This window comes from Serinus canaria, chromosome 14 (assembly GCF_022539315.1).
Source record: "Serinus canaria isolate serCan28SL12 chromosome 14, serCan2020, whole genome shotgun sequence".
Classification (NCBI taxonomy): domain Eukaryota; kingdom Metazoa; phylum Chordata; class Aves; order Passeriformes; family Fringillidae; genus Serinus; species Serinus canaria.
The window spans coordinates 7,709,330-7,734,494 of NC_066328.1; the positions used below are offsets into that span (position 1 = coordinate 7,709,330).

The window sequence follows — 25,165 nt, forward strand, 5'->3', positions numbered from 1 at the left end:
CGGGCTGGGGCCGGTCTAACGGGGCGTCCCTGGGCAGCGCCCGGAGCCCTCCGGGCCGGCAGGAGGCGCTGTCGCGGCCCGGCCCGGCTCGGCCCGGCCCTTCCGGCAGCGCTTGCTGCGGGCGGTGGCGGCGGTGAGGGGATGCGGCCCCGGGCGGCGGCCGCGCTGCTCTGCGCGCTGTGCTGCGCCCTGGCGCAGGGCTCCGAGGACATCGTCGTGGGCTGTGGCGGCTTCGTCAAGTCCGACGTGGAGATCAACTACTCCCTGATCGAGGTGGGCGCCGCCGTCCCGCCTGCCGCCGGCCCCGGCTGCCTGCCGGGCGTGCCTAACGCTGCCGCCCGGGCCGCGGTCACAGGTGGCGGTGGAGCTGCGGCTCTTCTTCACCCCGGCACTCTGCAGCCTGCTTGTCATAGACCGTGTCTTGCTGCCCTCTGGCACGGCTGCTGCTGCTGCTGAGTTACAGCAGTGGGTTAGAAAGTGCCTGGTTCCAGCGCTCCTCGCCTTTTTAAAAAAATATCTTTGTGTCTGTTTTGTTTCTTTTAGATTAAGTTATATACAAAACATGGTACTCTGAAATACCAGACAGACTGTGCTCCGAACAATGGGTATTTCATGATTCCCCTCTATGACAAGGTAAGACATAAATACCTGCGCTGTCCCCTCTGTGCTGGAGGCAGCAGCTGCCTCCGCCTCGATCTGCCGGCAGGTTAAATCTCAGAGCAACATCCACCCATGAAACATTTGAATCAGGACATCACTTAGTTTGGTTTGGATCAAAGTTTCAGCTGTTTCTTTTTGTAAAGCAACGACTTCGTTTCCCAGTGCTAATAATGAAGAGAAAAGCCAGCTAGCGGTGGCTGCAGTATTGGGGTTTTGCTGTTTATTGGAATAACTGCAGCATTGGGAACCTGAATTCCTGCCAGCAGCTGTGTGCTGTAGCTGTACAAATACTGCACAAAAAGTACAGGCTCCTACAGAGTACAGATAAAGCTTTCAGATTTTTTACCTATAGAAATGGAAATAAATGTATATGAGAAGGTGTTTTGGTATGACTGAATTGAAAATAATCTGAATGGTTGATTGCAGATATTAAAAATGTTTTATGGGAATAATGATCTTGGAACTCAGAATGGTCAGTAATTTGATGTCTGCTTAGACTGGAAAGGTGTTTACATTCAGATTAAATTAAATTCAAGCTACTCTTAGATGGTCCAGGTGTTTTGCTCTTTTAAGGAGCTGGTTATCTTAGAGTTCAGAAGTAGAAACACAAAATGGTTTGGATTGGAAGGCACCTTTAAAGGTCATCTAGTGCAGCCACTGAATAATTCTTTCCCTTCCCAATCTAAGAATGTAACATGCTTTGTGATCCTAGTGATTTCATTCTTAGGCTTTTGAGCCTTTCCAGGATGAACTTCAGAATATGTGTGGCAGAACACATGTGCTCTCTGATACAAAGAGGATCCCTGTATTGATTGATCCCTTTTGGATCAGAGCTTATAAAAGGATTGGAATTTTGTTATCCCATGTTTGGGCAGGATGGTCGAGTATGGCCCAGTGGAAATACCAAAGGCTGATTTAGAGCCCATCTGTTGGGGCAGGTGGAGGTAGATTTGAACACTTCCTAACACTGAGCTGCTTGACTGTGAGCCAGGTTTGTGCTGGAAGCAGGACAAACATGGTGATACTTAATTTTGTGCTCTTGGCTGGATGTGAGCCCATTATCCCAGCCTGTCTGGGTAGATATGGCAGCTGCTTTGAACAGAGTCATAAGCAGGAGGAAAGGAGAATGGTGGATATTGGTGCACTCGAGTCTTGTGTTCCTCTCTGCAGCATGATGCTTGTGTTCTGACTTTCTTTCTCATTTGTTAGCTAAATTAAATTTAGATCAATGAAGACAGTTATTGCTTTTATTTTTTTAGGGGGATTTCATTCTTAAAATTGAGCCTCCCCTAGGGTGGAGTTTTGGTAAGTAGTTGTATGTCTTCTTACAATAGGACACTGTATTTGCAGTGGGGAACTTATCTCTAACTTGCAGCTGGCAGGGAAAATGGAGCACTTTTCCAGACCTGTAAGCCATACTGCATGGTTTAATAACTGACATGTACTTACTGTACCTGGGGAAAATATAGCTGGGTGGCAGACACTGACACCCTTGAACTGATTTGAAGGAATGTGGGCTTTTAACAAAAATGGCTGCAGTGGGAGGAGGGAAAGAGGATTTTCAGAGACAGGATTTGGGGGTGCTTTACCTTTGCTGAATAAAGGCTTCCAGAGCAACGCTTGCCATGCCTGAATGAATACATTTCTGTGGCAGTTGTGTAAAGCTGAAGCAGAGTTTCTGTGTGGTTGCTCTCACTAACTCTCATGCTGTTTGATCATTCTTCTCTTCCAGAACCAACCAGTGTAGACATCCATGTGGATGGCATTAATGACATTTGCACAAAAGGAGGTGATATTAACTTTGTGTTCACAGGATTTTCTGTGAATGGAAAGGTTAGACTCCTTTATCTTCATTTATTCCACCTTATGCTAATTCAACCTTCATAAACACATTCAAATTCAGCTCTACATGTTATTTTCATTCATTTATATTTCTGTTTCTTTTTATTTTGGCAGGTTCTCAGCAAAGGTCAGACATTAGGTCCTGCTGGAGTTCAGGTTGTACTGAGAAATGCTGGCAGTGACACAAACATACAAGCAACTGTTACACAACCTGGAGGAAAGTGAGTGTGGGTGGTGCATACTTAATTCATCTGTTCATTTGCACAAGGTCCTTTCAATTCTGCCATATTGACTGGGACTGTAAGAGTTCTGAAGGATTTTTTCTAATATATGAATAGAGTCTGAATTGTTTTTTCTGTGAAGAGATATTTGTGGCTGTTTTTGAAGAGACATAATCCCTTTCTTGCCTTGCAGGTTTGCTTTCTTTAAAGTGCTCCCTGGCGAATATGAAATCTTTGCATCGCATCCTACCTGGATGTTGAAAGAGGTTAGAACCTACAGAAGTTCTGGTTTGCCTGGTTAGAGAGGATGGATCTGCTAGACCTTGTCTGGATCAGTTAGTGTGAGGAAGGGGCTTTGGGGGTGGACAGGGTTACTGGAGTTTTTCTACATCTAATTCAGGTAGTCAAGAAACTGCCTTGTACAGACCCAGTTTAGAGATAGTGAAGCCAGCCAGGGAAGGACAAAATGAGCTTTTGCTTTGGCTTTCCATCTTCTATCCCATACATTTTGCCAGAATATTGTAGCTCAAATCCTTCCCTCACAGACTTCTTGTTTTTTGAGGAGCTCTGATATCCTGACCATTTCCTAAATCAGTGAAGCAGGAAAAATAATGTTTAGAAAGTATCTTTGCTTTAGTGTTTTAGTGTCTTGAGTAGCCTGGAGACCCTCTTTGAGTTCTGCTGCTCTGGCTTCTGTTCCTGTTGTTGACTGTGCAGTCTCTGATTGTTCCTAGGTGCTGTAAATGAGACCTGATGCCTGCTTTTGATGAAAATGTTTGTTTCTGTATTTCAGGCCAAGACTGTGGTGCGGGTGACAAGTTCCAATGCTTATGCTGCCAGCCCCTTGATTGTTGCAGGCTACAATGTCTCTGGGTCTGTGAGGAGTGATGGAGAACCCATGAAAGGGGTCATGTTTCTCCTTTTCTCTTCTTCAGTCTCTAAAGAGGTAATGGTTGATCAGTACCTTTTCAATATGAGTATGGCTACAGATGAGAAAAACCAAGTAGCTTCTAGATTCATATTGCTCTGATACTCATCTGTCATTCACTGGTTTGTACAAACCCTTAAACTGTATTCTTGCATTTGGCTCTTTTGTGTGATTTCTTTTAGTTTTTTTCCCTAACAAGATCCTTGTAATGCAACGTGACCTCTGTGGAATTATTTCATAATTCATTGTACAGTAGCTGCAATTTGTCTTCAGCATGACATCTTTATTACTCTTTGCCCTTTTGATGGGAAGACAAAGTTCCACAGCTTCTATTGCCACCTTACAAATGCATTAAGAAATGAGTGTGAAACATTTGGGCATGTAGAGCTGAGCTCTGTTCTGGAATGTTAACCTTGTCCACAGAACTGAAGTCAGTTAAGACACGTGGTACAATTTTGGGGATGTTGAATTTCCCATTGTTCTCTCCTTGTTACCGTCAAGTTGATTATTTGCTGTTTTTTCCTGTTTTATCTGTACATGAATTTTAAGCCATGTCATCAAACTTTGCCTCTGAAATGGTTTTATACTTCCCATCAGGCATTCACATTTGAGTGTTTTGAACCCTCCTGTATCCCTCTTCCCCCTACCCCAATTACTTTCTGTCTTCTTTGAGACAGAAAGTTGTATTGCATTTATTACTACAGGATGTTGTGGGCTGCAGTATTTCTCCTGTGGATGGGTTCCAATCAAGAGATGAATCTTTGTCCTATTTGTGCAATGTTGTATCAAAAGAAGATGGATCTTTCACCTTTCTTTCTCTGCCAAGTGGGAAATACACTGTGGTAAGTGACTAGAAATTCATTGCCTTTCTATTGAGTGGGTTGTTAACTTTCATTTTCTAAACCAGAGTGTGCTATTGCCACCTCCTCCTCTTTAAGCTGTTTCCTCTTTTCCCCATTCCCTTTCTTACATCTGGATGTTGTGGGAGCGTGTTCTCTGTGCACTGCCTGGAGTGATGGTCCTGCATTCTCAGTCTGTTCTCTACAAATGGGATTCAGGCTTCTCTCATTCCTTTAATCCTTCTAGCAATCATACAGTCTCTGATCTGTTAGCTCTTGCACATCCAAGTATGCTGTATTCTGACTAGAGGGTTACTTTTCCTTCTTTTCTGGTAATTTCATGGTTTCCATCAGTCTTGAAATATTGCCCATTTTTGTGTCTCCATGCCTCTAAGTAATTTTTTCCAGGAGGTTTGCAGCTCATTTGACCCTTGGTAGAGGTGTCTGTCAGTAAGAACATGGAAAATGGTAGAGGAAAATAATTCTGTCATCACAGCTTAGGAGTCAAAGCCATGTGTCTTCTTTCAGATACCATTCTACAGGGGAGAGAGAATCACCTTTGATGTTGCTCCATCTAGATTGGATTTCCTTGTAGAGCATGACAGTTTACAGATTGAGGTAAGGCCTGCAGGGGGAATAATCCTTTTGTGACAGGCATTCCTGTAAAAGCCTAACTGATTTTAGCATAAAGCAGCTGAATTGTGGAAAAACTTCTTTGTAAGAAGTTGAAGGCATTTGTTTATGCACAGCAGGTAGAAGACAGTTTCTAGTACTGTGCTGTGTTTCTGTACTTCAGTCCCTTTTAGTAGGAAGAAACAAAATAGGGCAGAGCTGTCTGCTGTGTTCACTTTCACGTCAGTGTTGCAAGCAGGCAGTAGTCTTCCAGGCTGCCTGTATTTCCTTGTTGAATTTGTCACATCTCTGGAGAAGGGCCTGTAGGTTTTTCTGGTTTGCTGAGTTCCTTGTGTAATGGCATTGTGATCTGTGACTGTGGCCCTCTGGGCTGTACCAGTGCAGATAAATTGAGAATGTGTGTTTTGTATTTAGGGGAACAGTGTGCCTGGAGATCAGTTTGTACTTTCACAGTGATTATCCTGGTACATTTTTTTCCTAGAGGTGTAAATAAGTTTTCTTTATATGTGCGTGGGGAGAAAACGGTGTTGATTGCTGTAGGTGTGTGTTTGCATTTCCTGAGTAAAGAATAATGTTAATTTTTTCCCATTTCAGCCTGTTTTCCATGTGATGGGCTTCTCTGTCACAGGCAGGGTGTTGAATGGTCCTGAAGGAGAAGGAGTTGCTGATGCCACTGTGACTCTGAACAATCAGATTAAAGGTATTCAGTGCTCTTGGTCTTTGTATGACACTCAAGTACAGGACTAGTGTATGACGTGGAATTAACCCTTCAGGATAATACACTGCTTTTGTTGCAATTTATTTGAAATATTGAAGTGCATTTCATGCAGTTGATAAATTTTGCGTTTTCTGGTTTAGATGAGAGCATTAAATATTCATTTTTTTGGCAGTTGAAAATTTCTGAATTGCTTTCAACCATATGCCAAATTGTAGTTTGAAATACAGAAATGAAGGTTCGTCTAGTAAAAAAGCATAAAACTATTTGTTGTGTAATATGAATTAAAAATAGCCTAAAGCAGTGCATGTCCTCTGGATCTGTTGATACATAAGGTTAACATATGCTCTGGTTTTTAACTCTTGTTATTTGTTACAGTGAAGACAAAAGCTGATGGCTCTTTCCGCCTTGAGAACATCACAACAGGTACATACACAATTCATGCCAGGAAGGAACACCTGTTTTTTGATACTATTACTGTGAAGATTGCACCAAATACACCTCAGCTGGCAAACATCATTGCAACAGGGTAAGGACTGGTGTGAGGATGAAAATGCAGTTTGATGTGTGGATGAGGCTGTGAAAATGGGGGACATTTCCGTGCCATGCCCAGAATTGTGTTGACAGGAGCTAAATGTTGCTGAAGAAATGAAAGGTAGATAGGGCAGCATGAGTGCATGTTTTGTGCACAGTATTTTTGCTCAATAATAGTTCACATTTAGAGTGTCCTCTTAGTAAGCTCTCCCTAGCAAATGAAGACACTAAGGCATGGGTAAATTAAGAATTTTAGAATGTTCTGTGAACCAAGAAAGCAACGGAGAAGCTTTCTGCCGCTTCACTCTTGCTCAGAAGGAGGGTATCTGGAGTCACACAGCTGTCTGGTTTAGTGTTATACCAAACCTCTGCATTTTACTGCTCTCTCTCAAAGTCATTATTGCCTTACCTGAATTGTCTTTTTTCTTGTTTGATGCCTTGACTGTGAGTCTAAGGCTGTGCAGTGGTGGGAGATACAGCATGAGCTGAGAAAGATGAAAGGGCAGTGATTCTGTGTCCAGGACTTCAGAGGAGGAGGAAATAGTGGCAGTGTTCTGGAGAAGTGAAAATTTGGAATTTACTGGGTCAGATAGCTGTCAGCTCGTACAGACATAGTCAGCCAGTTTGAAAAAACCCTGTGTGCTGCTCAATGATGGGGTACAATTTATTCAGTAACTAAATATGTTGTGCTGTTGAAGGCAATGAACAAAACTTAGCAGCTTCTAATTTGTCATCTTGTCTTGTGCTTTCACAAGTGTAGGTGTACTAAGGTTGTGTTCCAGTGGATCACCTATCATATTTAAGGTTTTTGACACAAAACATTTGAAACTATTTAAAACCTGAGGGAAGAAATCTGTTGCCTGCCTAACACAAAATCCTAAATCCATTACCTGCTTAGCAAAAAAAAAAAAAAAAAAAAAAAAAAAAGGAAAAAGGCTTGAAATAATTGGGTTGGTGGCAGGGAAGAGTGAAGCAAGTTGCTTGCAAATCTCTCTTCCAGGAGAATTCCTTTCCAATTCAGGTGTTATTACCTCAACATGGTGAGGTTTTCTTTTAATGAAGTTCTAAAACAAGGGTTTTTTTAATGATCTTTGTCAAATCAAGATAGTTGTTCTGATGAGTGGCTTTTATTTAACAGGTTCAGTGTGTGTGGCCGCATCTCAGTTACTCGATTCCCTGACACAGTCAAACAGATCAGTAAATACAAGGTAACCATGATACCTGAAGACAAAGACAAAGCATCACTGGTTACAACAGAAACTGACTCTCATGGAGCATTTTGTTTCAAGGCAAAATCGGGTACATACAATGTTCAGGTAAGAATGAGCTTACATTTCTTCATCGTAGGACTGTCATGGTGTTTTAGAAGATTTTGAAATTTTGGAAAGCATGTTGGAGAGGCTGGTTTTGCTTTGCCTGGGATTTACTTTAGATTTCCAGTTTTTAATTTCTGATAAATGCATTGAAGACAGCAGAGTGGTTTTGGACTGGTGTCTGAAAGGTGGTGATGCCTTGATGTCATATTCTCTACAGGTAATTATTCCAGAGGCTGAGACCAGAGCAGGGTTGGCTTTGAAACCCAAAATGTTCCCTGTCACTGTCACTGACAGACCAGTGATGGATGTGACCTTCTCTCAGTTTTTGGCATCTGTCTCAGGGAAGATCTCTTGTTTAGGTAAGTTCAGTGTGAAAGTGAAATGGCAATGGAATGGAGAACTTCCACTGCATGTGTGAGTGTTGTTGACATCAAGACACTGTGGTTAGTCCCATCAGCAGATAAGTAAATGTAACTTGCAGCACATGGAAAAAGCAGCTCTCCTTGAGAGATGTTGTGGCCTAGTAAGTTTGGTGTAAAGTTATGTACCTCCTTTTGGTACTTGCTAAGGATAAGCAAGTCTTCCTTCTTCAGAAGATGGAGGGGGTTCTGGAAGGAAATGGTCCTGACTGCTGCTTGGGATACTGTACATCAATCAGAGAAGTACTGGAGGTGAAAAAGAAGTTTACAAAAAAAAAAAAAAAAGGGAAAAAAGCAGTGCAGGATAGATGCTGAAGCTGTTGGTAGAAGCTTTCAACCTCTGTTCTCTTTCATAAGCTTTTTGTCTTTATGTTAGTCTAAGGTTCCTCTCTGCTGCTATTTTCCTTGATTACCTACTGATTTTAGCAGATGATGATTGGAGCCTGTTTTTATAATTTTTACCCTTCCTGTTTCCTTTCTGAATCCTCCTGCACTTTCTGTTCTGCCTCTCAGGTGTTTGCTCAGCTCTTAAGTCTCTGCAGAATGAAGTGAACCCAGGGATGTAATGTTGATCTCAGGTTTTTTCTTGCCATAAGAGAAAAGAATATGATTAACAGTCTCCAAATCTGCAGAATGCAAAAACCCATAATACATGCCTAAGAAACAAGTTTTAACTGGAAGCATTTTGTGCTGGGAGGGGGGTTAGCATTTCATTTAGCCCCCGAGGTGTGGCTGCTTTGGGGTGCAGCCTGACGTGCCGTGTTCCCTGGCAGACGCATGTGGTGACCTGACGGTGACGCTGCAGGCCGTGAGCCGCCAGGGGGAGAAGCGCAGCCTGCAGCTGGCCGGGAGCAAGGACTCGGTGCCCTTCACCTTCGAGGGGGTGCTCCCGGGCAAGTACAAAGGTAGGAGCAGGGGGACTGCTTGGGGGCACCTTGGTAGCTCAGTTTGTGACCTAATCTGAGCGCTTCTGTTATCATGGATATCTTTTGCAGCATGCCCAACACAGTTATGAAACTTGGGGAGAATCTGGAAGAATACCTTACAACGGTGCATCAGGTTTTCTTAATGTTGGATGTTTAACACTGTCAGCCCAAAGGTTACTGCTCCCTGAGTTTTAGGGTCTGCATGGCTGTAGGGGAAGTGGGCTTAATCATGAACTAGCTTGTCCCTAGCCTAAGAACAGAAATAGACTCTAGTTCTGCTTCCAGAGTGCTGCTCCTAAGAACAATCTGTATTTTGACCAGCCTGCCTTGGCCTGTGAAAATAAATTGTTTTCCAGGGAAGGGTATAGAAGGAGTGTATAGATTGCACTCTTTGTACAGGAGTGGGAACATCTTTCCACCAGGTTAACTTGGGGTTAGGTTGTGATATCATCTAGGCTGCTTTGCCTGTCACAATGGTAGTGCCCATTGAGGAGCCTTCCAGGGTGGCCAGGCTTCATTATTCCTTTTCATAGCACAGCTTTCCTGATAGGTGTGTTGGGTTTCTGGTGATGCTGCAGTGCTGAGAGCCAGGTCTGTTACTACAGGCATTGTCATGTATTTACCTTTGCAGATTATTGCCAGGGAAGCTAGAGAGACACAAACTTCTCATGTCACAAAACCTGCCCTTACTTACTCAGTTTTACATTACTGAAATGCTCTGTGTGGTGTATATTCTAGTAAGCATTGTACATGAAGACTGGTGCTGGAAGAATAAGTCTTTGGAATTGGAAGTCTTGGAGGAAGATGTGTCAGGAGTAGAATTCAGGCAGACTGGATATATGCTGAGGTGTTCTCTTTCTCATGCAATCACACTGGTACGTAAGAAACAAATGTTCCTGTATGTTTTTAATGACCTTCTGAAGGCAGGCTGGATTATGTTTGGAATCAAGGCTTTCTCCTGTCTGTAGAGGGTCACAGAGAATGGAACACTGATGTTTAGAGTGCTTCAAGATTTGTCTTTTAAGTTGGTGAAATGGTCTTGTGATGTTAGGTGTTACAAAAGAGATGGCATTGATGTATCTGTAGGCAAATACTGTTTTCATTTTGTTGTTGGGTAGCTGTTAATAGTGAATTGTGCTGTGGCTTCACAGGAATTTTATCAGGATGGAAATGGACCAGAGAATGTTGGTGTTTATAACCTGTCCAAAGGAGTTAATAGATTCTGTCTTTCAAAGCCAGGTAAAAGCTTAAAAATATTAGTTTAAAAATGAAAAATAACCAGTTAGCTAATACTGCTGGGAACTAAAAAAAAATTGTTGTGGTTTCAGAAAGGCATTGTTTTAATTACATCTGTATATAAATGATCTGTTCCAAGTTTTTAGAATTCTCATTTTCTTCTGCTGTTTGGTCCTTCACCAAATCTAGATTCCAGAAATAAAATATTACTATTTTTCTTCTTGGTGATGAAAGTATTTCATCTGAGATGAATTAAATTTTATTGTTGAAATGCTCTCATTCATATAGGTTCTGTTTGTTAGACACATTAGAAGGTGTCTGTGTGAAAGGCAGCAGATATACAGTCAATTTTGTAGTTGTTTCTATACCTCTGCTCTAAAAATTGACTTTTTCAGTGAGTCATTCTTTGCCTTGCTGTTTGTAGGTGTGTATGAGGTGACCCCACGCTCCTGCCACCAGTTTGAGCACAAGTATTACACCTACGACACGTAAGAGTGTGACTGTTCCTCACCCTCACCTACCAGCATGATTCTCCATAAAGCTTCCTTCTGCTGCTTGCTTTCAGCACAGCATGTGTAGAGGGAAACTCTAGCAAGGTGTATCACATGTCTTCTCTTGCCCTTCCTATCTTAAAAATAATAAAAATCAACTAATGAGAGGGTTTAAAGATGCTCTGGTTATTTTAGATGGGTGTTTTTGTCAGCTTTCTGTCTGTTTAGTGTTAGGTTTGCTCTGTAACAGAGAGTTATTTCAGTGAAAACTGTTGCTCACTTCTGAGAGCTGAAAGGCAAAAGAGGGACTGTATGATTGTCAAGAGGCCCTTGCCACTATTGCATGTCACTGGTGCCGTGACCCTCTGGTAGTGGGATTCTGCTCACCCCGTTTTTTGCAAATGTTCACCCTCATCACAAGTAAGCAGTGCTGATCTTCCTTGGTCAGGCAAGTTTATTAATTATAGATTATGGTCTGGTGGTGTGTTTAATGACTCTTTGACATATGAAATCAATCTAATCAGCTTTAGCTTGAGAGGAAGCAGAAGGCACAAAAGGAAGAATTGCTCTGGGGCTCGAGTTAGGAAATGCTCCCTTTCCAAGAGATGACCATCCCAGCAGCACAGCTTTGCTGTGTAATTTCTGTATCATCTTTTGTAAAGCATTTCAATCTCAGGGGTGAGAGCACAGACTGCTAAATAAGATTTGTTTATTTTGGAAGGGGACCTTGAATTCATGTCTTTGTTCCTTTGATATGCAGGTCCTCTCCCAGTATCCTGACGCTCACTGCAGTTCGCCACCACGTCCTTGGCACGATTGTAACTGATAAACTGATGGATGTGACTGTCACCATTAAGTAAGGACAAAGAAATCATGGGGCTATAAAAAGTGGAAGAAAAAGACATTTCTCTCATAAAGCTTTACTCCAGTTTTAGTGCTGCAGTGGCTGCTTTCTAAGGAGATGGCATCCTAGCCTAGGCTGCAAGAGGCTTTTAATGCTAAGATGTGGTTTGAGTTCTTTGGAGAGAGATAAATCCAGCCTCATTTTGGGCATTTTCTCATCATTTGAACATTGCCCCTCCCTGCTTTTGTGTCTTGGTAAAAAGGAATGATTTTCTGAGTTTTTATATGCTTTAATGAACTGATGTTTCAAAATTCAGAGGGTATTGTTTTAGCTTAGGTCTGAGCTCTTTAAGGCACTGGCATATATTTTTTTCCCTTTTTCCTTTCCTCAGAATGAGAATATGCTGCTTTAGAGCATTGTAACTGGTGTGAGGAGGGCTATAAAAGGAAAAACATGCAGAGTGATTGCACACTAATGCACCAATTTATGTTGAGCTGAACAGACAGCTCACTAGGGAGCACTGATTTGTGAACAGCTTTAATTGTACGAGGTGCCAAATCTGCCTGAAAGTGTCTGGTAATGATGAGTGTTTTATTGATACTCTGCTGGTGTCTACTTGTTCTAGGCTGTGGGTTCTCAAACTTTTTTGAGTGCAGAAAACATCTTTTCAGAGAACATTATCTGCAGAGCATTGCCTTGAGTTCTCCAGGATTAATGACCCTATCACTACAGCTGCTGGGCAACTCCAGCAGCTGGAAAGGAGACACTGAGACAGCAGAGAGCCATTAGGGTTTTAAAAACAACTTAGTGAGGAGGTGAATATTGTATCAACCTTCTCAGCTTGTTGGCTTTTTGGAGACTATTGGCCAGTGCTTTGAAGGCAGCTTAGTTGCTGCAGGTATCTCTGATCAGTCCTGCATCAGGCTTTTCAGCTGAATTCCAATTTGTGAAGTGCCATTGACATAAAGGGAGCAGCTCTGGGTTTAAAAGCAAGCCATGTGTTTTTACAAGTCTGGGTACCAGATCCCTGGCTGTGACCTTTTAACTATGAGTTAAGAAAAACCCCAAACAACCTCAACCAAAAGCAAAGCTGATTCTCATCAGTTCTTGATAATGGCTTGGTATGTTTTAAAAATAAGACTGTAGTAATGTATTATGAGTATCTTGAGATTGTGTGTGCCTGTGCAAATTTTTAATAGGCTTTCAGACAAAAAAAAAATTACATGTTTCTGTATTGTGTCTGGACTGTAGAGAAAGAATATAAAGCCTTGATGAAACTTAGTGTGATAGAGCAATAGTAACCAATAGTAACTCTTAAAAAGACAAACTAGAATATAGGTGAAGGCTGAAGCAGGAGACAGAACTATCCTGGTAATCTAAAGTGGCTGTAGGAAAAGTGATTGTGCTCATTTAGGTTCAGTCCTCACTGAACTGTTCAGTCCTCACTGAACTCCTCAGACTGTTGGAGAAGAGAGATGATAAGATACAAAGGATGATTGGAGTCTAGAAGAAAATGCTAGAAAAAAAGAGGATGCAAGGTCAGGGAGAGAGAAATAAAATGCATTGTTCTGAGCTGATTCTAAGAACTTGGTTGAATTTATCTAGTAATCTGTTCAGTGGACAGTGACAAGATAGCTAGGTAATTCAAATGAATAGGGCAGATAAGTGAGAACTCAGAGCTTTTCCTGGGAATTTCTGGCGCTTGGAAGTATTTATGTTTGATAGAAGTTATTTTCTCCTTGTATTCTCTGCTCCTGAGAGGTAGGTTCTGAGACAGAAGTTTCAGTTCTGAAAAAAAAAGCAAGCTTGGCAGTCTTCTTATTTATTTTGTACTTTCTGTAATAAGCTTGTTCTCAGATTTGAAAATCCAGCCTTTCTCTTTTAGTTTAGGTCTTTAAAGGTACTGTTGCAAACTGATCCTTTTGCCTAAAAATTTACCACTCCTGTGCTCTTACCAGAATAAACAGGGCAGTTAAAGAGGGGTGGGTTAAAAAAATATCCTGGGCCTTGTCTGTGGTGGTGTAAAGGCAGTAATGAACAGGTACAACAAGCTCTTATCTCATAGGGCAGGTGATTTTGATTCTTTTTCCATATTTTCAGGTCATCCATTGACAGTGAACCTGCCTTAGTTCTGGGGCCCCTGAAGTCTGTTCAGGAGCTGCGCCGGGAGCAGCAGCTGGCGGAAATCGAGAGCCGCCGGCAGGAGAGGGAAAAGAAGGGGCAGGAGGAGGAAGGAACAAAGCCACCAGTGCAGGAAATGGTGGAGGAGCTCCAAGGACCATTCTTATATGAATTTTCATATTGGGCAAGGTAATACCAAGCTCCAGTAATGGACAGGGTATGTTCTTTGTACTGTTGTGTGGTGTTTCTGTCAAACAGGATGGTGATACAATTCCAGGTAGGACAGAGCTGCTGGCTGGGTGCCTTTGGTGATTCTGAGCTACAAGAAAGCTTAGTTGCACACAGTAAGAATTTTGCTTAAGTTGTTGATACTTCTTTCTTGGAGTATTTAGATGCATTCTTGCACTCTGCTCTACATGAGAGCTGCTAATTCAATTTTCTTTTGATTATATCTTATTTGTGTTTTACAGGTCTGGAGAGAAAATTACTGTAACACCATCATCAAAAGAGCTGCTCTTCTACCCACCTTATGTGGAAGCAGTTGTTAGTGGAGGTAAATAATTTATTGTTTGAAAGGATTGGATTTTTATGGTTGCAATGTATGTAGATAAACATATGAATAACTCGAAAAGTAATGTTAGGGAAGTTTCAGTTGCAGCTATTTCTTTGGGCCAGTTTAATTCTGGAATTTGGAAGTTATTTGGTAGAGGATGCAAGTACAGTTTTTATCAGCAGAATATTCTTCCAAGCGATGAAAAACCACCTAGCTCAAGAGGAAGGCCAGATTCTCAGAATTGTTCATAGTACTGTCACTTAGAAAAAGAGTTGTGCAAAAACAAGGTTTCTATTTTGAATTTGTTACCAAATTCAAGTTTCTATTAAAGCTTTTTCTTCCCCCACTAGATTACAGTAATAAAAATATTAACAGAAAAATATAAACTTCAAAAATGTCAGGGTTATCATCAGTTATTGATGCTGCTTCTTAGGTCAGTGTCCATCATATCCTCAGTTTCTTAAGTGAACATGTTTTGTTTGAAATCACAAGGAAATGTTAAGTGCCTCTTTTCATGTGACTCTGTTTGCACATTCTAAATGCATTTGAGGGAAGGAAATAAAATTTTGCTTAATGTCATTGAACATGACATATGATGACCTGAATTTGAACTCAAAAAATGTGGTCAAGGCTCAGTGTAATCTGCCTAGAAGGAAGTTTCATTGCCATTGTGGCTGCACTGAGACCTCCAACCACTTCAGAAATCCATAAAGTTTTTTTGGTGTTGTGCTTATAGCTTTGCAATGTTGTTAGTCATTTTGGTACTGTTCAGATTTTGTAAGATGTGTTGAGAGGCTGTGATATTGTGTGGATTGATCTCTTATTCTAAGATAAAAGGTTACCAGCTGATCACTTTGGAAGTAGTTAAACTCCTGTTGTAAGCCAGAGTTTCAAGCATATTTTTGACTTTTTTTTTTTCTTAAATCCCCTTCACAATGACCAAGAGAGTTGTCCTGGGAAGCTGATAGAGATTCATGGAAAAGCAGGCCTATTTCTGGAAGGGCGAATTCATCCTGAATTGGAAGGTGTTGAGATTGTCATTAGTGAGAAGGGAGCAACTTCTGCACTTATCACAATTTTCACTGATGACAAAGGCACTTACAGGTAATGAGCAGATTGGTTCTGAACCTTTGGATTCTTCAGTTAAAAGGCAGTGGTTACTTGACAATGTGTATGTGATATCCAAGTGTTCTTGCTGAAACAGGTTCTATTCTTCTTTTATTTGAAGTGTTGGGCCACTCCACAGTGACTTGGAATACACAATCACTGCTCAGAAGGAAGGTTTTGTTTTGACTGCAGTAGAAGGAACAGTTGGAGACTTCAAAGCTTTTGCTCTTGCTGGGGTGACATTTGAGGTAATGTTCTGAACATTTTGGGTTCTAAATGAATAGTGTGTGCAGCTGGAGCTGGATGGGCAAAAAGTTAATTTTTGTATTCCAAAGACAAATGGGTGTGGGATTTTGGGATAATTTATTATTATTTGGATAATAATTTTTGTCATGAGGAAATAAATCTCAATGGATAAGCTCAGTTGTAGACCATGACTTGCCATGCAGAAGATACTTTGCAAGGTTTATCGAGTCCAAAAGACTGGCTTTATTTGCTTTTATAGAGTTGGACCACCCTGTTTGAATGAGTTAATCCCTCAAGGTGTAGGTGTAGCCTGGTCCAGCTAGTGCTTGGTTCCAGTCTTTGGGGTGCTCTGTTCTGGCCTCCCTGAGTGTTCTGTAGAGTGGTAGAGAATGGCTGCTGTGGTGGCACGTGGTGTGCCTTGGGTTGTGAGTGCCCGGGGCTTGGGAGCAGGGGGTTCTGCAGCCCTGTGGTCTGGCAGGAGGGGCAGCACAGATGTGGTTAGTCCTGCTCACAGCTGAGTGCTCAGAGCCAGCCCACCTGTGCACTCTGCAAGGGCTTTTCAACTGAACCCTTCTCTGTAAAGAAACCCTCACTTACACTTAGAATTACTGGTCTTTCAAAAACAGATCAAATCAGAGGATGAGCAGGCTCTTGCTGGAGTTCTCTTGTCCCTCAGTGGAGGGGTGTTTCGCTCCAACCTCCTCACACAGGATGATGGCATGCTGACATTTTCCAATCTGGTGAGTTGAAATGATTCTTCAGTGTGGCTGTGTGTGGGGCTGTGTTACTCTGCCCTCCCAAACAGGGCTCTCCTGAGTGCCAGGTGTCCTTTGAACCCCTAACCCACCATGAGAGATGCACATCCCTGAGAATAAACAGCACTTAAAATCTTAGCAAGTGAAAGATGTGAAATCTAACATGGCAAGAGGTTTCTCCCCAGCAGGTCGTAGATGATGTTGATTGATCTCAGTTACTAATTTGTAGTCTGTAAACATGAAACAAGGCAATTTGTTGATAATCATTGGAGAGTCTTTAGGAGGAAGGAAATCTAATTACATTATTGATCTATATGTGTGTAGACATGCTTGAATAGTTTCTTTGCAGACATCCTTCTTTTGTGGTCACTCTCCTGTCCTTGAGGTCTTGTGGTAAGGTTTTAGGGCTGTCATTTCCTTTCTCTCTTAACACTTTGTCACCAGGTGGAATTCCATCAGTTTATTGTACAGGGTGCTCCCTGTTTGTCACTGCTCACATTCTGTGACAGGTTTAACCTGTGGTTGGAACACAGGACTTCAGCTCTTCAGAGAGCTCTTGCAAAGCATATTTGTTTGGAGTTGGTGAGTTTTTGCATCACGGTGAGTAAACAGCTTGTTTTTGTGCTTCTTTGCAGAGCCCAGGGCAATACTACTTTAAACCCATGATGAAAGAATTTAGGTTTGAACCATCATCACAAATGATTGAAGTGCAGGAAGGACAAAATCTCAAAATCCAGATAACTGGTTACAGAACAGCTTACAGGTCAGTGGAGCTGGAATCCATGGAAAATCCTATGGGCTGTATGTGTTGTGCCAAATGTGTTTCCTCCCAGCACACCTCTGTTCTTGCAGGTTTGGAGGAGATTTTCCAAGTCTCAATTTAACTTAATTATGCTGTTTTTAAGTACTTTTTTTGGCCTTTTTTTGTGGTTGTGGATATATAGCTAAGCCCAGATGGCAGAGCTATAGGAAGAACAATGGCCATGAAAGCACTCTCAGTGGCACTGGAAGTGGTTTGTGCTGCCTCCAGTGGGAGAGGAGAGGACTATTCTAGGTAGGGTAGACCAATTCAGATATCTGACTTCAGAATCCTTGCTTTCCCTGCCCTTGGGGATAAGAAAGAACTGATGTTGATGGAGTCTAGGAATCTGGGATTCTTAAAATTGTGTTCTGAACTGCAGTAAATTCTGATGGTTTAAATTGTTTACACACACATTATAAATACCCCTTTTCTTCTTCATGCTATGATAAATATATTCAATACTTTTTCCATCAGTTATAACACCAAAATGTCTTTAAAATACATATTAAAACAGCATCTGCAAGTCTGTAGCAACTGTTCTCTTTATACCTCCAGCTGTTATGGCACAGTTTCCTCTTTAAATGGAGAGCCTGAGCAGGGAGTCTCAGTGGAAGCTGTGGGACAGAAGGACTGCAGCATCTATGGAGAGGACACGATAACTGATGAGGAGGGCAAATTCAGGCTCCGTGGCCTTCGGGTAAGAAGGAGGAGGAGGAGGCTCTGTCATTTCCTTGTCTGTCAGTGTGACAGTGCAGCAGTGAAATGGGTTCTGTTCAGTAGCCACTGGGTTCTGTTTTCCCATCATGTTTGGTAACTCACACTCCCCTGAGTCTGTCTGTGTGAAGAAACACTGTCAAGTAGGGAACGTTGAGCCTGAGAAAAGGGGAAGAGAAAAGCTTGTGGTGTAAGTCTGTGACCTTGCTGGCAGCATACTGTGCTGGCCTCCACAAGCACTGTGCAGTTGGTGTGACAGGACACAATCCCCTGCTCAGTGCTTGGGTGACCAGCAGGGAATTTTTATAGGCAGAAGAATTTGGGGAAGTGTTTAATTTCTCCTGTGAAGATACCAACAGCCTGTTTTCAGCAGGACCTTGTGTGTTTGTGTGATGTTGGTTGCACAGCATGTATGTGAAGTAAGCTGTTCTTCAGGGAATGGGGAAGCTGAATTTATGGCACCATTATGGAAGGAATCAACAACTTTGAGGCAATGTTTGATCAGGTTTTAATCCTGTGTTTTTCTTCATCACACACATGCAACTTTAACACTGTGATGCAACAAAGTAATGAAAGTTCTATATAGCCTTTTCTTTTTTTCTGACAGTAAACACTCCTAATAGTGCCATTGAGCTGAATTTTCTATTTGAGATAAGGAAAACTTTAACAGCATAGAGTTCAATCTGTTTGGGTGGTGTATCTTAAATGGAGTGTCAGAAAATTCTCTTTACTGCTCTCTAAAATTAAAGTATGTATTATTCAGTGTTGGGATTTATCATCTGAATGTTGCTTTCAGCCTGGCTGTGTGTATCATGTCCAACTCAAAGCTGAAGGCAATGATCACATTGAAAGAGCTTTACCACAGCATCGAGCAATTGAGGTAATTTTTTCTCTTTTTTGTAGCATCACTTAAATATGAAAGGGGTCTGTCTAGGCATTCTGTCTGTTCTGTCAGCAGCAATGTAGTGAAGGCATTCTGTTTAGACAAGTGCTTTTCAGCAAGTTAGCTCCCTAAAAACAAGCCCCATATTGTGTGTCAGCACCATAGCTGAAAACTGAAGTGAGATAAAGCCCAAACAGTAAACAAGGGAAAAGGATTCTTTCACAGTCATGAAAAGTCTGCATCCAGACACAAGAGAATAAATGTATGGAATATATGTCAGCGTTTCTTTGTGATGTGGAACAAAGCAGTGGTAGTTTGAGGATGTCATAAATTGTCATCTTGTCCTACAGTTGTATTTAGTTATGGACAGAGAGAAAATATTAATTTTTATTGGATCCAAATCATGCAGTGTTGATGTAGGTGAAATTGTAATTTGGACTAGCACTTTTATCTTTATAAAATCTAGTATTAACTTCACATTGAAAACTGGTGGAATCTTGTTAAATATTTCACATTAATCAAGTGTATGAGCATCTCTGTGCATTTCTCAGCACAGGTGCAAAATACTGAGACAAATGTTCTGAGATCAGGCAGTCCTGTGGATGTACCTCAGCCTTTTTCAGAATAGTATATGCTTTTGAGACTTCCATTTTTAGTTTAGCTTAATGTCATGAGCCTCCTGCTGATAATGCCCAAGCCTGCCATGGCAAGCTGTGCACTCTGGAGAGCAGGGACTTGCAGTGGGAAAGCTTTCGAGCTTCCTGTGGTTAGTATAGAACAAAATCCACTTTTTATTTAAAATGATCAGCAGTGTTTGTGCTGTGTTAACAGTTGTGTTGCTGTCCTTTGTTAGCTGTCCCTCTGTTGGTGAAATCCGAGTGTGTTTCTGTTGCAGGTTGGGAGCAGTGACATTGATGACGTTAATATCATAGCGTTCCGGCAAATTAATCAGTTTGATTTAAGTGGAAATGTAATTACAGCCTCTGAATATCTCTCCACTTTATGTGTAAGTTCAAGCCTTTCATCTTTGTCAAGTGTATCTGTTACTGCTTTCACAATGGTTTTTTTTCTGCAGGGTCACTGGAAATGGTTCAGTAGCCAGAGCACACATTTAATTCAAATTAGAACTAATAGTTTAATGAAGGTAAATTTGAATTCCGGATTGAATGAAGATTGCAGTGTTCCTGATATTTTGCTTTAATGTTTCCATTTTTCATGGGAATATGTTTAAGAAATACCTTCTCTGGTTGGCCTATACATTTTGGGATATATTTCCCTGATTAGGGATGTTCTGTCTGTAGGGACATCAAAACAGCAAGGGTTAAATGAGTCCCTTGTATCAGAGAACTGCATTAATTCCTGAACCACCTGCAATTTTTGACCTGTATGTCAAAACCTGAAGATACCATGTGAATGCAGTGATACCATGAGACATGTGAATTTAAAAGTACATTATAATAGACAGTATGAGACAGAAAGGAAAACTGAAATTTTCAAAATTCAGGACACTGTACTGTGATCTGAAAAAGCTTGCTAGCACCTCTGATCCTTTTGGCTTAGGGCTCAAATGCTGGAAGTGTCTGCAAGAGGTGTTAGTAGGGTAGGAGTTACAATATCATTTCTCAGATTTAAAAGCTCCATAAAATGTTACCTACAAATATAAATGCAGTGCTTGGATTTCTTTCACACTAGTTTGTTATGCATCTCACCTGCCAAGATCTCATTGCTAAGCTGTTGGGTTTTTTGGGAGACATCCAGAGGATCCAACACTCAGAGCAGGTGTGAAGGAAAAATGTGTCACCTTACTGAAGAGCCCCTGAGCTTGTGTCCCATCTTCCTGGGGAAATTTAAATCCTTGCAGTTCAGCCTAAGCCAGTAGGAATTGATGTTAAAATTTGATTATATGGAAGTTATCCAAGCCTGTGCCTTCTTCATATTAGGTGGGGTCTTGTGTTGCATGTACTGCATGTGAGCTGTTGATGGGTGCATGTTGTCACCCTGGCCTCCAGTTCAGGCATTCTTGTCTCTGAAAGATATTCTGAGACTGGGTCCAGACACAAGGGAGAGCAGTTTTGTGCTCCACAGCACAGACTGCTTTTCATACACTGGCTATATGGAAATGTCAGACAGCAGCCATTCCTAAATTATTTCAAGGTCTATAAAAAGACTCTTGTGACTTTTCACATCCCAGATTAGAACATTTCCAGGTGCTCTTACTTGACAACTTTCTGTTTATATAAACACATGATAAATTTTGAAGTGCTTTTGTCCCTGAAAATGTGGGATGTCTGAAATATCTATTGTGGTGCAGGTTTGGAAATGCCTCATTTTTGCGTCTTTCTTCACTTACAGGTGAAGCTCTACAAAAGTGAAAATCTTGACAACCCAATTCATACAGTCAACTTAGGCCTATCCCTGTTTTTTCATTTCCCACCACTCCTCCGAGATGGAGAGGTAAGAATATTGCTGGAAAATTAGCTAAGGTCACTTTATTTTTTTTCCCTAAGGACACTGAAGTGTAATTTGTGCCTGCAGAGCTGTATTCATGCCGCACTAACCAGTGTCGTGGAAGATTTGAAGCCTGTTTAACTGTCCTTTGCCTTTAAATGTGATTTTTATCTTGGACTGCTGCTGATGCTGTAGCCTGAGTGTATTTTTTACTCACAGAATTATGTGGTGCTCCTGGATTCTACCTTGTCTAAATCACAGTATGACTACACCCTGCCTCAGGTTTCTTTCACTGCCATTGGATATCACAAACACATTACACTGGTCTTCAGTCCCACTGTAAGTACTAAGCATTTTCATGTGCCAATATTCACTTTGGGAGCAGTATTTGGTGTTATACCCTGGCTGTATTTTGTGCTTTTGGCCAAGCTTTCTGTTAGTGTAACTATAAAGAGGTTTATGAGTGGCATTAATTTCGATTTGCTGTGTGTTCAGGTGCCAGTGGAATGGGAGGGGGACATGAAACAGCAGTAGGAAATGAAGGGTGCAGATGTGCCTGAAAGGTTCTGTGCTGGGATGGCTGCTGTAGTGGGGTCACAGAGGTGTGGGCAGCATGGGGCAGGTAAACCAAGGCACACCAGGCTGACTGTCAGTGGAGACTGACCAGCAATGAATTGGCTGTACAAAGCAGATACCTCAGGAAGGGGTAATGCATGAGTGACTGATCCAGAGGGTGCCTTTGAAGTGGGAAGTAAAGTAAATCCTAGAACAGCACTTGGAAGAAAGTGAGATAAGAAGGGCTGGATGTGCTTCATGATCCTATTGCTGATGTTTCTTAGAGCTGAGGGATTTCACAGTCAACTTAAAAAAAAATTAAATAAAATCCATGATCTGCACTGTTTGCAGAGAAAGCTGCCTGAACAAGACATTGCCCAAGGGTCTTACATCGCGTTACCGCTGACGCTGCTCCTGCTGCTGGCTGGGTACAACCACGATAAGGTGGGTCAGGGCTGCTTCTGCTCCTGCCCAAATGTTACTGTCCTGTCCATGGACACATTGCACTGTGCTCAGGGAGGGTTTCTTATCCAGAGGTGCAGTCACAGTCCCCTTATGTGGAATAAGAAAAGCCACAGTGCAGCCGTTGTGGACAATTGTAGCCATGTTTTTGGACAATGTCCTTTCTTTAAAAGAGCTTGGTGTGAAGGTGAGTTCTGTGCTGTGGCTGAATTTTGGTTTCCCATTTGAACACTCTGAGAAAAAAACAATACAGCACGATTAAAGTTCATATAACCAGACTCAGTGATAATAGGAATGAAAATAATTGTTTTATTGGCTTTAGGCACAATCAGACTGGAAAAAGTCTTGTAAGTCTTCAGGTCTGGTCTCTTAGCTTTATACCCTCCCTGGTTCAGAAGCTCTCAAGAGGAATACAAACACCTGCCATATAACCCCCTCTGTCTTCGTTATCAAGCTATGCTCTTCTAGTCTTTTCTGATATGACTGGATTTCTCTTTTACCAAAAAGAGAAATTAAATTTGTCTGTGCAGTTTGATTTCCTCTCAAACAATCACTTTAGGTTCTGATATCAGAAATTCCCATAGCTTTGGTTTGATTCCTCCCCAAGATTTGCTGCCATGTTCTGATGTCTTTGTAGATGTGCCATTGATACAAATAGAGTCTGGTAGGGGCTACAAGTCTAAAGAACCACACCATTCAGCCCTCACATACCATTGTAACCACAACTTGCTTGCCTTTTCCCCCAGCTGATTCCCCTGCTGCTGCAGCTGACAGCTCGGCTGCAGGGCGTGCGAGCCCTGGGCCAGGCAGGCTCCGACACCGGCGGCTCCGAGGACGCCAAGAGACAAACCAAGAAACAGAAGATGAGACGGACGTGAGCTCAAAGGAGAGACTGGCTGAAGGGGTGCTCTGTCAGACTGGAGCCTGAGGAGGCAAAGCCACTGAAACACATCTTTGTTGAATTTGCAGACTTGACATTTTTCTGGTTTTGCTATATGAGCACCATTTGTCACATTAGCTCCATTCTGGTTGTAAATTTTCTATGGAGTCTATAGATTTCCCTGTTGTAAAGTGATTAAATGAATGCCTCTGCTGTCACTGTGAGTGCATCTCTCATACTTGAAGACAATTAATGTTTTTTTTTTCCCTTTCATTGGAACAGGTCATGCTATCCTTATTAATGATTTATAAAAGCAGTGGTAATAGATAATACTTGATTTCAGTTTCAGTCTCTAGATTTTAGAATGATTTTTCCTTACCTTTTGAAATAGTCACTTTACAGAAGCAGCACACAGGGATTCTACTAAATCAGTGTTGGTTCAAACAGAATTTTGGGTGGACTGGTGGACTGGTGACTTATGTCATTGTCACTTCCAGTTCAGCAGCTTGATTGAAGAGTCTGTCTGATTTCAGTTCTTGTCCAGTGATTATGTTATCTTTGATTAAGTTTTTGCCCAATGAAGACAAATTCTCCATGTCAGGTAAGGTTAGTTGTTAATATCAGGTAAGTTCTGATGTTCCTACTGCAAAAGCAGTGTTTCAGTTTTAGTTTCCTGTCCAGTGTGATCTCTTTAGACCTCCAGTGTTCCTGGGGTGGCTCCAGCTGGCTGCACTACTCTTGCCAAAGCTGCACTACTCTTTCCAAAGCTGTACTGTGTTCTCTGTGTTGCCATTCACCCATGGTGGTCACATCTCCTGCCCAGGCCATGCTCAGCCTTTTCCCAATTAATGACTGATTTTTTTTTAACCTTTTTTTACCTTTTGGGTTTTTTAAATGTAAGGAATGTGACTTTTTTTGAAATCTCCAATGTGTACAGTCCCAGTAATGCAGTCTGTAATAAATAACCTGTTTCTTTCAGGTTCTCTTTGTATTCCTGCTTGAAGTAGGTAGTTGGACATACATAGTTTAAATGTTAATGGGGCTTTTTATTGACAAATACTATAAAGGTTAACAGAGCATTTGAAGATGCACATAAATGCTTACAAATATTGCAAAGACATTGGTACTGCCAGTAAGTGGCAATGTTTCTCTTTTACAGTACTTGAAATAAAAGTCCCCTTACATTTAAATGTTTAAACTTACAAGCCCCACCATTCTTAGAAATTTGGATGCTGAAGGTTTTATCCTGATTTTTTTTGCACTTTGTGAGAGTTTGGGCCTAAATAATTAAAACTTCATTTGGTAATGATTCCATCTCTCAGAGGGGAATTTGTCAGGACCATAACAAGAATGTAGAATGTTGAAAAAGCATTATGTATGGAGCTTGAGATGAAGCTCTAATAAATTATCATGCTCTACTTAAAGACTTTGAATTTCATATTGCTGTGATGAAATATATGGGGAAAAGACAAGGTGTTCTAAGACTTATGATAAATTGTACGTTTTCAGTACATTTCTATTTTGAGCTGGTGAATGTTAAGAAAGTTGTTGCTACTTTGGGGAATGTATGAGGAAGAAATGCACATATCCATGTGCCTCAAAGGAGTTCCAGGTATTCTGATCTCTGAACTGTGAGACTGACTGATGATTGAACTTAAACATTGGAACTGCTGTTAATAAAAAGAAAATAAGAAAAGTGACAGTTCTTGCTAATTTAATGTTTGCTGCTAAATGTAGAATTTGCCCAGTGTCTCTTCTCAAAATTGTCTTTCCTTTGCCTTCTGCATCACACTTGTGACTATGAGTCCCATGTTTTGAGGTTTATTCTGCTGTTGAAGTGTTAATTCCTACAAAAAACTATATCTTGAAGTTCCTTGGTTGACAGAGAAGTTGAGCTCTGAGAAAACAGGAAAAACTAAAGCATGAGATAATTTTCTAAAACAAAACCAAATGCCAAGGACAGACAGGTCTGTGTCTGTGGCTGTGTGTCCCAGGGTTTGTACAGACACTGCCCCCTCTGCAGTGCTCCCAGCCC

General features: G+C 41.5%; 1 protein-coding gene across 1 annotated transcript; it reads left to right on the forward strand.

Moving 5' to 3' along the window:
• Nucleotides 1–108: 108 nt before the first annotated feature.
• LOC103817899 (nodal modulator 1) lies at nt 109–23,348 on the forward strand. Its single transcript, XM_009092126.4, has 31 exons — nt 109–273; nt 544–633; nt 1,920–1,965; nt 2,393–2,493; nt 2,617–2,723; nt 2,917–2,989; nt 3,517–3,669; nt 4,356–4,493; nt 5,019–5,108; nt 5,718–5,823; nt 6,217–6,367; nt 7,511–7,688; nt 7,906–8,047; nt 8,881–9,012; nt 9,772–9,908; nt 10,185–10,272; nt 10,694–10,757; nt 11,521–11,616; nt 13,705–13,914; nt 14,196–14,278; nt 15,223–15,382; nt 15,507–15,633; nt 16,258–16,371; nt 17,022–17,149; nt 17,744–17,885; nt 18,699–18,782; nt 19,681–19,791; nt 21,138–21,239; nt 21,453–21,572; nt 22,140–22,232; nt 22,997–23,348. Exons 1-31 carry the CDS (start codon nt 142–144, stop codon nt 23,126–23,128), a joined length of 3,630 nt encoding a protein of 1,209 aa, XP_009090374.1. The 5' UTR covers nt 109–141; the 3' UTR covers nt 23,129–23,348.
• The last annotated feature ends 1,817 nt before the right edge of the window (nt 23,349–25,165 follow it).

Bases quoted from the DNA above. Each gene is read 5' to 3' on its own strand.
- LOC103817899 (XM_009092126.4), top strand. From the start codon at position 142: ATGCGGCCCCGGGCGGCGGCCGCGCTGCTCTGCGCGCTGTGCTGCGCC. The intron at 19,792-21,137 runs GTAAGTTCAAGC...CTTCACTTACAG, and splicing joins AATATCTCTCCACTTTATGT to GTGAAGCTCTACAAAAGTGA. The intron at 21,573-22,139 runs GTAAGTACTAAG...CACTGTTTGCAG, and splicing joins CACTGGTCTTCAGTCCCACT to AGAAAGCTGCCTGAACAAGA.